Source organism: Phalaenopsis equestris, unplaced genomic scaffold (assembly GCF_001263595.1).
Source record: "Phalaenopsis equestris unplaced genomic scaffold, ASM126359v1 Scaffold000547, whole genome shotgun sequence".
NCBI classification, from domain to species: domain Eukaryota; kingdom Viridiplantae; phylum Streptophyta; class Magnoliopsida; order Asparagales; family Orchidaceae; genus Phalaenopsis; species Phalaenopsis equestris.
Window position 1 is genome coordinate 35,752 of NW_018164987.1, and position 18,972 is coordinate 54,723.

The 18,972-nt window shown below is 32.1% G+C and overlaps 1 protein-coding gene across 2 annotated transcripts in view; it reads left to right on the top strand.

Moving 5' to 3' along the window:
- The first annotated feature begins 6,679 nt into the window (after positions 1–6,679).
- LOC110029089 (DNA gyrase subunit B, chloroplastic/mitochondrial-like) overlaps positions 6,680–18,972 on the top strand; it is a 70,176-nt gene continuing 57,883 nt past the window's right edge. For both annotated transcript variants that reach the window (XM_020731215.1, XM_020731216.1), the window contains exons 1-7: positions 6,680–7,051; positions 7,712–7,792; positions 7,900–8,013; positions 8,463–8,519; positions 16,546–16,647; positions 17,500–17,650; positions 17,758–17,834. In XM_020731215.1, the coding sequence (XP_020586874.1) occupies positions 6,791–7,051; positions 7,712–7,792; positions 7,900–8,013; positions 8,463–8,519; positions 16,546–16,647; positions 17,500–17,650; positions 17,758–17,834 (843 nt within the window). In that variant the 5' untranslated portion in view covers positions 6,680–6,790. The remainder of the gene's footprint in view (positions 7,052–7,711; positions 7,793–7,899; positions 8,014–8,462; positions 8,520–16,545; positions 16,648–17,499; positions 17,651–17,757; positions 17,835–18,972) is intronic.

Below are 18,972 nucleotides of genomic sequence, written 5' to 3' on the forward strand. Positions count from 1 at the left end.
ACTATCAAATTATGACTCTTGCAAAGGGTTAGTCTTCGGAGACCAACACATTTCACTTGCTTGTTGGGGAGAAGACAATCATTTTATATGATGTCTCAAGGATTTTAGGCATCAAAGTAGATAACCCAACATTGATAAGCCTGCGATTTATTAGTGAGGGCAAGAGATGGTTCTCATGGATAGATTGTTGTGAAGATTTCTTGGACACTCACCCTAATCCAGATGTAGTGTACCACAAATTTTGAGTTCCAGGTGTTACAATAAGATTTAAAATGGGGAAGGCAAGGCACAAACTTGCGTGCCCCTACAAAGGTTGAGGTGAACATTTAATAGAAATTCTTATATAAGTATTTATATAATATTAAATTTTTGAAACATGCCCGGGCATAAATATTATTCATTCTTGGATGTTATCTAATACTTGATACGTCTGGGTGGGAGATACACTAACATCATGTAATAATGATAAAATATTTATTACTTTTTTCTTACGGTACTCTATTGGATCAACTGTAATGGGAAATTTGTATAGAGAGCTGAAACAGGCTAGGAAGCTTGCTCCGGTGAACATGACATGGTGTCTTCATCTACTTAAATTGTGGTCCTCGGAGAGGTTCCATATTGACAAACCCAAAATACGAGTTCCATACCTAGCTGAGATAGACTGGAGGAGTGAGGGTTTCAAGTAAAATATTTTAGATAACATTTTAATGTAGTCATTAAACTAGACTAATCCCTTAAAATTTTGAAAACGGAATGAACCTTATGTACAAGAGCAGTTTCCTAATCACGCATGAGTGTATCAAGATCAGTTTGATCGGCGTTTGTTTTCTCATGTATTCTAATTTTCTTTTAATATATATTATCATTATAACTATAAACTGCTACTTCCAATTAGGGGTGTAAACGAGCCGAACATGAACGAGCTGAGCTCTTGTTCGTGTTCGTGTTCGTGTTCGACTCTTTTTAATATGTTTGTGTCCAAAATCGACCCGAGCTCCAATTTGCTTGATTTTTTTTTTTTTTTTCATATTCGGTTTGGGTTGTTTGAATTTGGCTCGAATTGTTCGTTTTTGCTTGAAATAGCTCAAAATAAAATAAATTTTATGCTTCATTCGAATAAATTTGAGATTATTCGATTTGTTTGAATTAAGCTCATTCAGCTCGATTTAGCTCGAAAATGTTTTAAAAAGTACAAAAATTAATAAAAAGAGCTTCAAAATTTGAAAAAAAAAATTATTTATACACATTTTAAATTACAAGTTTTACCAAAAATAAAACTAAACACTATAAATTTGATGAAATTACATGTAAATTTACGATTAAAATTAAAAAAAATTAAAATAAAATAAATAAATTATGAGATAACAATTTAAAAATTTACAAGCATATAAGGACATGCGAGTAATCTTAATTCTGAAGTTATCATTTTTCAATTGCCACTTGAATCATCATCAAATTAAAATAAAATAAATAAATTATGAGATTAAAATTTAAAAATTTACAAGCATATAATGACATGCGAGTAATCTTAATTCTGAACTTATCATTTTTCAATTGCCACTTGAATCATCATCAAATCGTCTTTGGAATTTGAATCGTGCTCCAACATTGAGAGTGCCAAAACGTAAAAGGCCAAAAAACACAATAAGACAAGCAAAAAAAAATGCAACAAACAAAAAGGCAAGTAACAGCTCAATATAATAATAGAAAAAACAATAAGACAAGCAAAAAAAAAAAATGCAACAAACAAAAAGGCAAGTAACAGCTCAATATAATAATAGAAAAAATAAACTAACACAGAAAGAAAAGAAAATAGTTTACTTGAGCTCAGAACATACTGATAAAAAATATTAAAAATCCGTCCTAAATTTAGAATATATAAAAATATATTTTGAAAAATATTGAATTTTAATAATAGTTGGAATGCATCATTTCTTAGTAACCAATCTCAACAAATCGAAAAGATCAAGGAAACAGACTTATCATAAACCAACCATAATAATGAAATGAACCAACAAAAGAGCATCAAACCACAAAAAACAGCCCTTGATATGTTCATATTATGAGAAGCTTCTCAGTCCAATTTAGCATTTTTAGTTTTTGTCAAATGATACAATAGGAAACAAAATTCCAAAACCTTTGATAAAGGTTAAAAGCATAATGGTGTAAAAATATCAAATGATGGATAAAGTGCCCATAAGTTTAAGCTTTTCAGTTTGAAACATATGTAGAGAATGATATAACAAGCTTAAATTTTGCTAACCTTTTGGCTCTCTCTCTTTAATAGTAGGTGTAAACAATTGTTTTTAGCATAATGAAATGGATGCATGATGAATTATTATAATATTGTAAAGAGTTGACCATTACCAGCATAAACTAGCAGAAAGCCATAAACAATAAGTAGTAATCCAACTAGCATAAGAGTCAGCTTGTAGAAAAATAACAACCAATACAAAGAGATCAAGCTAGATAAAATCAAAAGAAAGCAGCAGTAAATGTAGTTTTAAAAAAGCCTTCCATGAATCTATAATATTATAACATACAACACTAAAAAAAAACCTTAATTTAATCCAAGTCCAAAAAATTTCAATGAATTTAATAACTTCTTCTGGAATGATATGAACACAAACATACATGGTTTTGTAGCAATATAAATAGAAGCGTCAACAATGTACTTAATATTGTAGCTATTTATTCAAGTTAAAGATGCCAATAAACAATCATCTTTTTGTCTAAAAAATATGGATGAATTCAACAAATCTGATTGATACTTGAGGCAACCAAATGCTAGAGGAAAACTAAAAGCATATGATAGTCAACAAATCTAACTTATAAATATTTGAATTGATGAAAAGTAAAAAAAAAAATAACCTCATAGAAGGACAACCCGCAAGGGATAACATAAGACTTAAGATATTTCAAAAAACTTATTACGATCAATCATAGATGGGATGACAAAATGATATAACTGATAGTAAACTGCATAAATTTATTGCAAAAAAAATGTATATGCAGGTACTGATTGAATATCTTAAAGATGCCTCTAAAGAGCTATCAAATGTCATCATCAACATCAATGCCCTTTAACTCTCCAACTAGCCTATTTGATGAAGAGAAATTAAATATTTAAGCAATTAAGGCCGTAAATGATGTTCTTGCTTCCACAAAAAGAAACTCACAATAAAATAAAATAAAATAAAGCAAACAAATCCAACAACAACGATATTTAGTATAGTAAAACATGAGAGATGATATCCACCAATGACAATTTAACAAGTTTGTTTGCTCTTTTACCTGGTTATTTGCCAAATCATTGGGACCAATTTCATTCTGAAAATAACTTCTTTCATTTCCTAATAAGAATACTTCCAACCAGATGAATAATTTTCCCTCAAGTCATTCTCAACCTTGAATCCTGTTGCTTGCAACGTTTCAACCGCTGATGAGCAAGCTGCAAATATGAACTGTGTATTTAAGGTAACTGAACTAAAATAACTTGGAAACTAATAGTAAATGCACAGAATATAAATAGAATATCCAAAAAACTCTGAATTAAAATCTAATACAGATATAAGGGCTTAGATTTGTAAGTGTTTCCCTTATAATTCAAAGGGCTACATAATTTGATTTTATCATGCCAACTTTTAAAATATCAAAATTCATTGAAAGGGTTGCATAATCTATTTTTGCCATCCAAAATTTTATTTATCAATATTTTGATCTAAAGGGTTGCAAAATTTCATTTTGCCACCCAACTTTATATTTATCAATATTAATGTAAATGACAGTCTAATTTCATTCATGCTAACTTTTGAAATATAAAATTATTCTAAAGCGCTTGATAATTTTATTAAATCGTGCTAAGTTTAGATGTTTTGCATAACCACAGCCTCTCTAACCATAAATCCATCATAAACTCAAATGAACATACTTGCAAATAAAAGGCAACACGATAAAAATAGAAAAATAAAAGCATAAACTGATACAACACAAAGAATCAAAATTAATAACCATGCAATAGAAACTAGCAAATAAATAGCTGGCAATCAAAATAAAGGCAATATAAATAGTGTTCAAGTTCATAATAAGTTCAACAAATATGAAAGTTCCAATTTTTTAAAATAAAAAACCATGGAGACGTAGAGTTCATGTCAAATATTTGGTAGCAACGTGCTAAATTTCTTCTCTTATAATATCTCTTGCTGAAAATAATAATGCATAAATTAACTATAAATAATCAGTAATATAAATAAATAAATTTATGTAAAAAACTACACTGAATGAAAAAAAATTACCAAAGATGTTTTCACATTCTTTTGCAAATATCTGATCCAACTTGCTGCACAAATTAACACATTAACGGTTCTAGTTGATAAACTATTTCTATAATCACCTAACACCCTTTCCCCGACACTAAAATCAAATTCTGAGGCAACTGTAGTTATAAGTATTGATAAAATATCTTAATTCATAGTGAGAGGCAAGGATATTTAAATATATTCGTTTTCCACCAATCAAACACATAACATAGCATTGCAGACGACCAATCCCTCTTTATAATATACTTGCAAATCAGGCTTGGATGGTTTCACAAAACCACAAGCCACAACAAAATCTTTAAATCCAACCATATAGTCAAATTGAAACAGACAAAACATGAAATCATTTGTAGAGAAAGATCCATCTTGTGAAACATTAGTTGTTGAACTAGAAATCGTAGAGTCAGCAACATAACTAACATAAATTTCCCATAACGTATCTTGGACTAATTTAAGATTACAATCAATGTCATTAGGCATAAATATATTTGAAAATGTGAAACTAATAAACTTAAATATTAATCTGGTCTAAAATTGCTACAATGAACATTAGAATATTTCTAAAATTTCACTTGCATATTAAAAGTCATATTTTTCATATAATCATATTCTGAAATTTACTCCTCAATGGGAATCTTCTTCACATTCATAACAACAGACAAATGTATATTTATTATAGAATAAAGAATGCAAGAAATTATCTTAGTGACATTGTTGAAAACTGAAAGAAATTTCATAATTTTTTCATATCCCAACCAATAAGAATTGATAGACAACCATTTGCATTTGATATCTCTTAGTACATGGTGTTGAAAAATATTAAGATAAATAAATGCAAACTCTAGCATATTAAAAGCGGAGTTCTACCAAGTTGAAATATCAATCAATAAGGACCTTGCTGTTGGAACTGTTAATTATTTAGCAATCTCCACAAACTTATGCAACATTGTTTGTGATTTTCTTAAATATTTTACTAACTCACCAATATCGTGAATGATATCCTGAACTTCTTTTAGCCCATTATGGACTATAATATTGACAATATACACATAATATTTCACATGAAAAAAAAAACAAAAAAATGCAAATTTTCATTATGATTGAAAATTGACTTTCAATGAACTGACAGTCACATCATTGCTACTTGCATTATCAAAAGTAATTATTGAAATTTCATCTTAAAGTTTCCACTCCATTATAAAATCACAAATAATATCACAAATGTAAGTACCAACATGCAAAGGCTCTGACTCAATGCAATTAATAATTACCTTTTTCAAGGTCCAAGATGAGTTAATGTAATGAGCAGAGAGTCACATATTTCTCGGTCTTCTTATTTGCTAATAATTCTATAATTACCAAAAAACCCCATGAAAAGTCAATGATAATGGTGTCAATATGTACTTTTGCAATACTGAGACATGCATATAAATAGAGAGTTCATAGCATAAATAAATGCTACACTCATTTTTATTATTCTTTAGATTGCTCTCTCTTTCTTTCTAATCACTTCCTAGCAGAACGTTCTATTATTTGGGTTTGCTTTCCAAATACTTTTGGATTAAATAAATAAATTTTTAATAACATCGATTTAAAAAAAAAAAACTTCCCATATATACTTAATAATTTCATTCATCAAATCTATAAGAAAAACTACAGAATAATTCTCAACGCAAAATAAAAAAACATTATCCTTAATAGATTTTTAATTCCTTTGTTATTTTCACTTTATATTTAGCAAATCTATGAGAGAATATTATAAAAATATCTTTTCCATAATATTATGAAGTTTTCTTCTATTTTGTGATGTCATGAACATGTTTTAGGTGTTAAAATATGTTGATCTAGAATTTAGATGTATGAATAAAAAAATAAACTACTATGTTAATAATTATTTCTATGGGATGGCTTTTTTCATGAATATATAGAAGTGCCAAAATAATCCAAATCTTTAAATTATGATTTAAATAATTTATATAGAGTATCATTAGAACTCATTCTTAAAATAAATATGATTATTTTGATATTTTTATAAATTTTAATTTTAGAAAAAGTCTCATATAAACAGTCGAAAAAATAGTTTGACACTAAAATATTTTGGCACGTAAAGGGCCTATTTGGGGCAGCTGTAGCTTATTGAATAATCTATTGATAAGCTGGTTAAAAATAATATGGTGATAAAATAGTTGACTATTATAATTTTTTATTTATGTTAAAAATAATATGTTGATAAAATAGTTGACTATTATAATTTTTTATTTATATTTTATTGGAAAAGTCAGATCACTGCTAGAAAGTTATCACCACATCTATTTAAAAAAATTGGTGCCAAAAACCAAAGAAGCTCCCCAAAATGACCTAAAACACTACTTGTTAAAAACGGCGGGGTTGCCCAAAGGCTGGCTCCGCGACCACGAGGAAAGGGTTTTTTGAAGTAATTTTTTGAACCAGACCACTCCACTCTACTCATGGCGCTACTCCGTTCCCCTCCTCTCCAACTCCGCTTGCTCACTCAACGCCTCATCCACTCGTCAACCATACGCTTTCGTTCCCAGTCGGTGGCCTTCTTCCACTGTTCCTGCATCTTGTCCCGGAACCATCGCATGGGTTTGGTCGGCGTCCGACGAAGGTTCGGAGTGGGAGTGAGGGCTTTTATGTCTTCAACCTTCACTTCTGAATCTCTACAAGGGAAGCCGGGTTCTTTAAGTTATGGTCCTGACCAGATTCAGGCGAGTTTTCTGCTTCAAGGGCACATTTACTTGTGCAGTTTTATCAGATAACGGGCGTTTTTATGAGCAAAAACAAAATTTGGGCGGGCTTGGGGCTATGATGTGGTACAATGTATTCTTCTGACCTTAGGGTGGTTTTCAGACCGAAGGAAGAGTGGTGTGCTTGTAGAAATACATATCTTAAACTTCCACAATTCGTCAGCGTTTTGGCTGCATACAATGGGATAATCAATCGGCGAAGTTTAGTTTGCTTTTATTGAGGAAACTACATTGGAATGTATATTACGGATGCGTGCACATTTAAAGTGAGAAATTTCATAAATTTAAAAATATGTTTATTCCTATTGAATTGAAGCTAAGAAATTTATTCCCTGTTTATGCATTCTCTCTTTTGGCTGAGCACTCAATTTACCGAAATCAGCAAAGTTCATGGTTTCCTGATTGTGATGTTTCGTATTTAGTGGTGGGCTTCTCTCTGCTTAGGTTTTAGAAGGACTCGATTTTCTGCACAAGAGACCTGGAATGTATATTGGAACTAGGAAATTTACTCCGCATTCATGCGTTTTTTCTTTTTGCCGAGCAATCAATTTAAAGATCATTAAAACTTTGTGGTTTCCTTTATGATGCTTTGTATCACGTGGCACGTTTCTCTCTGCTTAGGTACTTGAAGGACTTGATCCTGTGCGCAAGAGACCTGGAATGTACATTGGAAGCACTGGACCCAGAGGGCTACACCATTTGGTAACCACCAAATGCTGCTTTTTTCAGTTAAATAATTACATTAAAATTTATTGTTTTACTGCGTTTTTCTTTGTTTTTTCCTCTTCTTGTGTTGTCATTGTGTCCAGGTTTATGAGATACTAGATAATGCCGTCGATGAAGCTCAAGCAGGATATGCTTCAAGAGTAGATGTTGTTTTACATGAAGATAACTCTGTGAGCATCACAGATAATGGAAGAGGGGTATGTGCATTGCGATTCCTCTTTTGCATACATTCAAGAAGTGATTTAAGTCTGAGCCTGTTCCATTGGATTATTTGCTCAATCTTATTAAAGAAGATTGATTAGTTTGCCTAAATTGTTTCTTTACGCTTCACTGATGTGTTAGAACTCTTTTTAGGAATTGATATTAAATTTAGGGTGTGATTTTTAACAGCTTAGAGTTTTTCTTTTGGTAAGATGTCAAATAAAGTAATATTCATGGGCAAATATATAGCATTTTTTCATTTTTTATCTTAAACTTATTGTAATAGTCTGTTAGGTTGGATTGATTTTTCATGGTTAAATTCAATCTTTAATTTTGACTAAGAACAAAGCTTATTGGATGTTTTGTTTTGTAAGTTATTGTAATTAACCTATATCATTTGCATGGTGTTTATTTCATTCTATTGATATATTTATATGCTATTCAGATTCCAATAGATTTACATCCTGTGACAAAGAAGTCCTCATTGGAGACAGTGTTGACGGTACTTTTCTCACTTTATGTCAATATTCTGATCTTTCATTGCATATTTCTAACATTTTATTGGTATCATAAGTTATCTTTTTTTGTTGTGATTAAGTTTAGTTTTAGTTTGAATTGGTGTATGTGCTATTTCATTTTGTCTTCAAAGAGAAGTGTACTCTCATCCAAAAAGTCAAGCAAATAAATTTGCTGAACGATGCTTCAATTTAGCCTGATATTGTAGGTTTTTTAGTCGTTTTTATTTATTCATTGGATCAATTTGATAAAAGTAATGCTTGTGTGCGAAACGAAACAAGCATTGCCAACTAAAGTTATAACATCAATTAAAAACTTGATTTAACTCATAATGAGAATTCTAATAAAGTTATCTATACTAATTCAATTGGAATTTATTTATTTATTTTTTCCTGGCGTTTTGAAATACGAAGTAAAAACTTTGGGAAAAAATGAAATTTCATGAATAGTTTGATAACTTCGTCAATGAAGGAAGCAATAAAAGAGAGATTTTTTCAAATATGGTCAAATTTGAAAGAATGTGTGGTTTTTGGAGGAGAAAAATAATTTTTTCTTTTCAATTTCATATGAAACTATTATAAGATAAATAGAGGGAGATGACTCTCACATTAAGAAAAGCATAAATCAACCATAATTTCTCATGATGAGAAAGTAAACAAGATTTATAACATACAAATAATACAAAACTCTAATAAAAGAAGCTATGCTAAAAATAAAGATTCCTAAATAATTTCAACACCCCCCCCCTTAAATTTGGAGCATATATATCCATAATTTGATTCCTAAATAATTTCAACACCCCCCTTAAATTTGGAGCATATATATCCATAATTTCAACACACCCCCTCAATTTGGGGGCTTTTCCCTCGGTCTTTGATATTGAATTCCGAAGCAGCATGACCGGTATTCCTTGTCGCTGCCTGTGGAATAGATTAAGATTTTAGCCCCTCTCTCTCTCTCGACTTTCCCGATCATGGTCGAGGGTAATCTCTCCTTGGTTTCTATCATTGATTTTCGCGAGCCTTTGTTAAAGCCACTGGATCTCCATCTTATCTCAGTCTGGGTAGTTTTCGGCATGCATATTTGTGATGACATGATTACAGTTTGGGTTTGGAAGGGGTGGTTGATGATATAAACAAAAATTTTGGGGAGAGGTAAGGCGAATTTGAGCAAACTCTAGGGTAGGATTAAGCTTAGAATAGCTCTGATACCAAATACATAAGTTTAACCCAAATCATAAAAAAAAAGAAACATTATTGCTGAAATTCAAATGTTCCAACAATGATTCTTCGAAATAAGAATAAAACAACGCAAAACATGAGGTGGCAGGGGTGGACACCGTTTGGGCAACAATCGTGTGGACAACTTGTGGTTTTGAGACAACAACTGGAGGGTTGGAGGGGGCGTTGTAGGAGTGGGAAGCATTGGAGTGAGCTGGAGCAGGGTCGGGAAAAGCGAGGAAGAGCTGCAGCAGGTTTGGAGTGGGAGAGTAGGGCAGTGTGACAGGTTTGGTACGAATTGTAGGTGGTTGCTGTCGGCCTGGAAGGGCTTGAGGAAAGGGTGACAAGCTTGGGAGGAGCATGAGGTTGCGATTTGTCTGGAAGGTTGGAAAGGATGGCGGCTGTAAGTGTGCCTGGATGGCGACAGTAGGAGGGGAACAAGCAGAGATAATTAACATTTCAGACGAGTTACGACCTTAACAAGGGAGAAATGCCTGGAGGCATAACTCTGAAATTAGAAAACAATCAAAACTAAATTTTAAGCAAGCAAACAACATACATATAATATTTAATGATAGATAGAATAAGAAGGGGATAGAAAAGGAAGGGGATAGAAAAGGAAGGGGATATAATAGGAAGGGAATTCTCTCTGTGGAATGGAATCAAATAGAAAGAGGGGGAGGATCGGGAGCAGTACTCCCACCCAATGGCAACGGGAGGGAGGGCCGGTCCAGCCTCTTGTTAGATTGAGACTTACCGTTGCTGAACACACTATCGGTTCATCCAGACCCTAAGCCCCGCGTCAATATATCTGTGGAAATTCAAGAAGGTGAGATTGACCAACCACCTATAAGGATCTTACTGGATTGAATGGAAGATATCATTGTAAACTCCTTGATTTGTTTTTATTCTCTTACTATTGATGTTTCTTTTATTTTATTTCAGACTTATCTCCTTTATATATTTGAGAGTAGATGTATTATGAAAGTTTGTAAATTAGGGCATACAATTGCTTGTACATATGCCTTATGTGTAAATAATGATAGTATGCAACTAATTTTTCCTCATAAAGTTTGTTTTTTTTTCCATGATATTAGAGCTTGGAAACAAATCCTAGCTCCTCTTCCTCCGCTAAAATTTTTACCTGCAGCCGCCAATTTTTGTAAACCCATTGATGGATCCTCTTGCAGGCGGGTTCTTCCATCGGATCCACACTGTCGGGTGTCAACAACCACAAGTTAAATGCCGTTTGGGAGTTTTCACCTCTTGTGGAAATTATTTTTCTTTGTAGCAGATATCATTCTCTGTGTAGTGGAAATCAATTTTCCTCTCCAGTGGAAGTCGCTATAAGACGTCGCCAGGTTTCTGAGCTTTCTGACAGAGCCGTACCTGCTTTTCTCAACCAGATTTAGGTGAGATGCTAACACTACCATGACTCGGTCTGGGCGTTAGAATCAACCTTGGCAGGAACAGCTCTTAGACGCTATCAATCAAATTTTCGTTTTTTATTTTTCTTTCACTATTGGTGATTAAAAATATGAATGAAAGAACCACTAGAAATTTGAGATCAAATTAAAGCAGTTATAAATTTACCTTAGGTCAGTTTGTCTGCATCTTTTATAAATATTTTCTTTTATGTTGATTATCTTTTAATAAATTAATTAAAACAGAAAAGTTAGCTTGAAATAATGGTAAGTCAAAAAGTTAGTGAGTACTCTTACTTCTAAATCGTAGTAATACATCGGAAAAAAGAAGAAATATGCCTGCCAGTTAAACTTTATATAAATCAATCTAACTACATTTGATGATTTGTACTATTTGATACGATTATTCAATGTAATTCCAAACATCCACTCTTTTTTGATGTATTGTTTGTATATCAATATCTTCTTAATTTGTATACAACTGTCACAAATTATGCTAAGTAAGATACATCAATATCAATATCTTTTTCATTTATGTGCATGAGTACCTTAACACTCCCCTGCTAGTACAATAAAGAGTTGAACTCTATCATAGCCAAACTTGGACATGCAAACAATTAAAACGTTAAATCTCATTCTTATTTTTTTTTCATGACATTCAATACATTGTTTCCTCATATCTTTATTCACAAAAAATTAGAGTTTTATGAGCATGCAACTTGCCAATTTGCTAATGTATATTATCTGTTGCAATACAATTTTTTACATATTTCTTTATCATCCATAGTGATATTTTGAGACCTTCAAAATCAAAGTCCATCAATGGACATAGATAATTTGTTTCTTTCATTGATGATCACTTTAAAATCAGTTGGATATTCCTCATGAAGGAGAAATCTAAAACAATACAAATCTTTCAACCATTCTATGCCATGGTTTAAAGTCAGTTCCAATGCGAAATTCAGATTATTAAAACTGTTAATGCAAATGAATACTTCAACTCTGACCTTAGACCATTCATTGTAAAAAAATATATCATCTATATGAATTTTTGTGTTGAGACTCTACAATAAAATGTGATAGCTGAGATGAAGAATTGACATATCTTTGGTTAACTAGGTTTATGGTGCTTTTTCCTCTATAATAAAATGTGATAGCTGAGATGAAGAATTTTCATATCTTTGGTTAACTAGGTTTATGGTGCTTTTTCACCATGTCCCAATAGTTTTTTTAGGGAGATGTTGTGCCCACAATCACTATCTCATTCATAGAATGTCAAGCAGGGTGCTTGGATTCATAGCCTCTCTCTTTGTTTTGTTTAAAAAATACCCTCATGTTAGAGTCTTCTCATCCAATTTTCTTCTAAAAATATTTTTGCTCTCTTTTGTCCACATTTTCCAATCAAACCCCACAGAGTTTGATTGATGAATGTTACATTTTTAAAAAAATAATCCTACTGCCTCAAATTTCAAATTCAGGGGGAGTCTAGGTGAATATCAGATTTGAGATACTATTCTGAATATCCACACTAAACTAGAGTTTCAACAACCTATTCTCCTTTCCTCTAACCATTCTGTCTCTCAAGTTCCAACACTTGAGGATATCCAACCTGGGATTTAAAACACGAAAATACACAAGGAATTTTGTAGGAGAAATAAATCCACTAAGCAGGATAAGAACAATATGTAACCGCATGACTGTTCACAACCAAACTTGAACATACACATCTCTGAAGTTTCAAGAGGTGGAATTCAAAAATGAAGATAGGGAAAGTTGCACGAATTATCATATACATGAGTATGTTACCTATAAGAAATTATTAACTTATAAATTCTTTGTATCTAATATTGATAGTGTGCAAATACTCAAATCTATTCATGAAGTGCTTCAATGTCCAGAATGAAAAAAGACAGTTGAAGAGGAAATCCAAGCACTTGATCAAAAGGACATATCGATTTTTATAAAGATTTTTTAGATAAAAGATCCATTGAATAGAAATGAGTGTTCAATGTTAAGTACAAAATTAATGAGAACATTGAGAAATTCAAGGCTATGTTGGTGGCCAAAAGTTTCACTCAGTCTTATGGGATATACCTTTAAGAGACTTTTGCACTGATGATCAAGCTAAACAATGTAAGAGGTCTTCTTTCTTTGGCAGTAAACAAAAAGTGAGAACTGCAATAACCTGATATCAAGAATTACATTTTGAATGGAGACCTTAAGACAAAAGTTTATATGGAGGTCCCATTAAACTGAGAATATCACTCTATGACCTCAAACGATCTCTGCGGACTTGGTTTGACCGTTTGCCATGACTATGAAATCAAATGGGTTTATTCAATGTCAATCTAATCATACACCATTCATAAAATCAACACAATAAGGTAAGAAAGCTATACTTATTGTTTATGTAAATGATATGATCCTAATAGTAGATGATGAAAAAGAGATTGGGCAGATTAAAGAGATTCTTACCTCAATTTAAAATCAAGGATCCAAGAGCTATAAAATACTTTCTAGGCATGAAAGAGAATTGCGATATCTCAAAGAAAGTACATTCTAAACCTACTAAAAGCAACAGAGATGTTGTGGAGTAAACTTGTTGAGATTATGAAATTTAACTAAAAGTTATATTTAGGTGGAGAAAAGACACCAACAGAAAAAAGCCAAAAAGGCAAATAACGGAGATTGGTAGAAAAATTTATCTACTTATCACACACTAGACCTAATATTGCTTTTTTCTTTTAACATTGCGAGTCAACATATGGGTAGTCCAAATGAGAAACATCTGTAGATGATTTACAAGATATCGAGGTTTTTTTAGAAGACTCCTGGCAGAGGGTTATTGCTTTAGAAATAAAAAAATAGAGATGTGGAAGTTTACACTAATGCTTGGGCAGGAGAACTCACTGATAAAATTTTCACATCTGGGCACTGTTTCTATGTATGGTAAGATCTTGTCACATGGAGGGGCAAGAAGCAAGCAACGGTCTCTAGAAGTTGTGCATAATTTGAATATCGGGCACTTGCTTTTGGAATTTGTGAAGGAATGTGGATTCAAAGGTTATTAAATGATTTGGGATATTTCACGGTCAATCTCATAAAGATGTAAAAAATCACTTGTATCATGGTGGGATCAACCACATTGAGATTTATAGGCATTTTATCTCTAAAAAGGTCAATTGTGGCATTATTCACTTGATCTACATACTCATTTCCTAATTGATGATGTCTTCACCAAAGCTCTACCTACAGACAGTTTCACTTAGTTGAATATCAGGCTGGGCCTTTTCAACCTCTACGACCCACCTTGAGGGGAAGTGTGGAAATTCAGGAAGGTGGGACCGGCCAACCACCCACAAGGATCCTAGAGTATTGAATGGAAGACAACTTTGAAAACTCTTTGATTTATTTTTTTTCTCTTCCTATTTATGTTTCTTTCATCTTATTTTAAAATTATCTTTTTTTCATATTTAAGATTTGATTTATTAGTAAAGTTTGTAAATTTGGAGATACAATTGTCTATCTTTGTACCTTATATATGAATAATGAAAGTATGCAAGTAATGCTTCCTCCCAATGTTTGTTTTCCTTCAATATCCAAACTTTGTATCTCTGTATTTCTTATCTCTATGTCAGATATGAGGTTATAATTGAACAAATTTTATTTGCATGCGCCATATTTCTCTTAATTGGTGGTCATTTTGTTGGATGCAACCTTTTTAGCAAAACTTTGATTAAATGATCATCCAAAGTTAGTAAATTATCAACAAATATTGAAATAGCACCTAAGATGCTCTTTCTTATAAAAGAATTATCAAAATATGGTTTACATAGAAAAGTAGACGTCAAACTTGTAACATATGATGGAGTAATGTGATATTAGTGATATGCGGCCGTTTTTAATAGTGGATATATCAATTTAGAATTGACTTAGAACATTTATGAATGTAATTCGTAGCATGTTTCTAAATTGCTATGGCTTTTTGAATAACGAAGAAGGCAGAAATTTTTTTTAATTTTATCCCTTATTGTATGCAATAACGGGCCTGCATATAACTATTATACTGATGTAAAACCGTTAAGAACGCCTTGTTGTTTTGTGGGGGTTTCCTTCTCTAGATAAATGAAGTTACGGTTTGTGATTCTCTACATCAGTACAATTAATTTTTGGGAAATTTACATACATAGCAGCAATTCTTATGCATTTACATATTTCACACCCAAATTTTCATATTTACCCACATACCACTCTACCTATGCTGAAAAGGCGGATTTCAGTCATGAATAGTAATAATTAGTGGTAGATTTGATGTGGTAAGAAAGAAATGAGTGTTATGTAAGTAAATATGAAGATTTGGGTGTGAGATCTGTAAATGCATAAGAATTGCGTTCTATATATGTAAATGCCCCTTAATTTATTTTTGTATAAATTCCTTTTGTTTGCCAGATTTTCTTGATGGATGCAGGATTGAATTTGAAGACAATTTTGGAAATTCCTTGATATGTTTTTATTCTCTTTCTATTTATATTTCTTTTATTTTTTTCAGAATCATCCTTTTTTCATATTTAAGATTTGATAGATTTAGAAAGTTTGCAAATTAGGAGATACTATTACTGATGTATGTACGTTATGTGTGAATAATGAAAGTATGCAAGTCATTTTTCCTCCCAAAATATATTTTCCTTCAATATCCAAACTTTGTATATCTTTATTTCGCATCTCTGTGTAAGATACGAGGTTATAATTGAACAAAATTTATTTGCAGGCGCTATACTTCTCCTAATTGGTGGCCATTTTGTTGGATGCAACCCTTTTAGCAAAACTTTGATTAAATGATTATCAAAAGAAGTTAGTAAATTAACAATAAATGTTGAAATAGCACTTAAGATAGTTTTTCTTATAAAAGAATTATCAAAATATGGTTAGTAGACGTGGAACTTGTAACATATGATGGAGTAATCGTGATATTAGCGATATGTGGCCTTTTCTAATAGTGGATAGATCAATTTTGAACTGACTTAGAACATTTAATAATTTAATTCCTACAATGTTTCTAAATTGCTATGGTTTTTTGAATACCGAAGAAGGCAGAAAATTAGTTTTAATTTTATCCCTGATTGTATGCAATAAGGGGCTTGCATAGAACTATTTAACTAATGTAAAACAGTTAACAGTGTCTGGGTATTTTGTGGGGGTCCTCTAGATAAATGAAGTGATGGCCTGTGATTCTCTAAATCAATAGAAGTAATTTTTTTATCTATAAATTCCTTTTTTTTCAGATTTTCTTGATGGATGTAGGGTAAATTTTGGACTTCACAATTGTTTCCTGATAGCCCTAAATCCCTACTTTTCTGATTTCATGCAGGTGTTACATGCAGGAGGGAAATTTGGTGGTTTAAACAGTGGTTATAGTGTCTCCGGGGGACTTCATGGTGTAGGCTTGTCTGTTGTTAATGCGCTATCAGAGGTTTGTGTGCAGTTATTTCTGTTAATGTATGTATGTATGATTTTTTTCTACACGGCCTTACTCTTCCTCAATTTTGAACTTAGAAGTTGGGGGCAGTTGCATAAATAACTCACAATTCTCATGTATTTACATATTTCACACCTAAACTTTAATAGTTACATAACACTCAAATCCTTAATATCACATAAAAAATATCACTTTTTTTACCTTTTTAAAGTGAAATACCATTTTCATGCATGAGTTTAAAGCACCAAAATGTCGTGTGTAAATATAGAAGTTTAGATCCGTGACAGATAAATACATAAGAATTGTGTGCTAGGTATGTAAATTTCCCTAAAACATAGAGAATTTTACATACATACCACACAATTTTTATCTATATACATACACAGAAAGTTTGATATTTACACTTAATAACACCTTGGTGTTAGAAACCTATGCATAAAAGGTGCATTTCACTTTTAACAAAATAGTGATGATGTTATTTTTGATGTGATGTTAAAGTTTGTGTGGTATGCATGTAAATATGAATGTTTATGTGTTAGATATGCATATACATAAGATTTGTTTGTTATGTACGTAAATGGCCACCTAGAAGATATTATGGTATCGCTCACTTCATTCATGTTGTCTTTCATTAGAAGTGCTGTTATTATGCAAGTGGGCTCTAAAATGATCATTACTTGTATTTTATGTTAAACCAGTAAAATCATTATCATGCATTATGAATTGAAGTTGATTGATTGATGCTTTAAAGCCATTATTTTTTTTTGAGGTAGCATAGATTACTCTTCTCCATCGTTGTGCATTTTTGTTTAATTACAGCTTGCGTTCTTATGTGACGATGTTTAGGCATTGGAAGTTACAGTCTGGCGTGATGGCAAGGAATACTTCCAAAACTTTTCTCGTGGAAAGCCTTCAACTGCTTTAACCTATCAGGTGCTACCAGCTGATTTGTGTTCTCGCCAAGGGACTCGGATCAAGTTTTGGCCTGATAAAGAGGGTTTGCTTTTTTTTTTCCCCCTAAATACAATATTTCCACGAACTTCCATTGTATTGGTTAATATCATCTATTTTTTTCTTTATAGAATTTCCCTTTTTCCAATTTAGTTTTTACTACAACCATTCAGTTTGACTTCAATACTATTTCTGGACGCATTAGGGAGCTGGCTTTCTTAAATCCTGAGGTATTGCATGCTCCATTTCTTTGGCATTTTTTGGCATATCCAGTTATCATTTGTTAATTTCTTATATTTCTTGAATTTAGAAATTTTCGTAGGCAGAAGAACATATTATTTTAATTATTGTACTTAAAAGTTTATTGTTTTTGATGAAGCTACATACCAAACTTGTATTCCTCGAATTTCTAAATGGTGTCCTATTTTCTTTGTAAATTTTATCCGTTATTTTCTTGGCAATATTTTTGATGGAGTAAATATTTTGTTGATTTATGATTGTTTAGTTTTACTGTCACGCTGAGAACAATGACGACATCTATAAGATGCACTGACTTGTTTAGGCTCATAACTAGGCAGAAAAAAGTAGATGAATTGGTTATATCAAGTGTTTAAGGAATTTAATGAAATTTTGTGCGCACAAGCACTCGATGAATATCTTCATGAGTACAGCGAAAGCTGAAGACAAAATGCAGTAATAAAATTCACTAAAGTGCTTACAAATGACTTTATGGATAAGGCACAAGCTAGCAAATCTATTATGCATTGGAGCCTAATTAATATGGGGGATAAAAGTTGCTTGCGAGCACAAGTGTCTCATTTATTTTTGATATGGGGGAGAAAATTTTCCCATTTGCACCAGCCCTATGATTTATATCATTTCAATCGTAATGCATTCGAACACTTTCAATTAAAGATATCACCATGTCTTGTATTGCTGTTAATTGTTTAAGATTAGATGGGAGTGATTGGTTCTGCATAGTCAATTCAATCAAGAACTTAGTTTTCCATCATTTCTTGTTCATATCAACGGAGAGGTTTGGGAGGTCATGCAATCATTGGATTATCTCCTCTCAGATTTCCAGAGCAGATAGTTTGATGTTCAAAAGGCCATCCACTCCACTTTATTTGAGGTCTAGAGATTGAAACTTGATTCTAAAAGGCCTTGAAACTGAAACTAGTTAAAAGTAGCGGGAACATAAGTAAATCTTATTAAGCAACTGAATCAGGGTTACAAACTCGACACAAATTGAAAAGGAAATACAATAACACCAATCTCCGGCGAGGTGATTGGAGAGTAGCATTTGTAAGGGGGGATTGTAGATTAGGCGTGGAAAAGTAATGCATGGGTGGTTGGGGGCTCGGATTT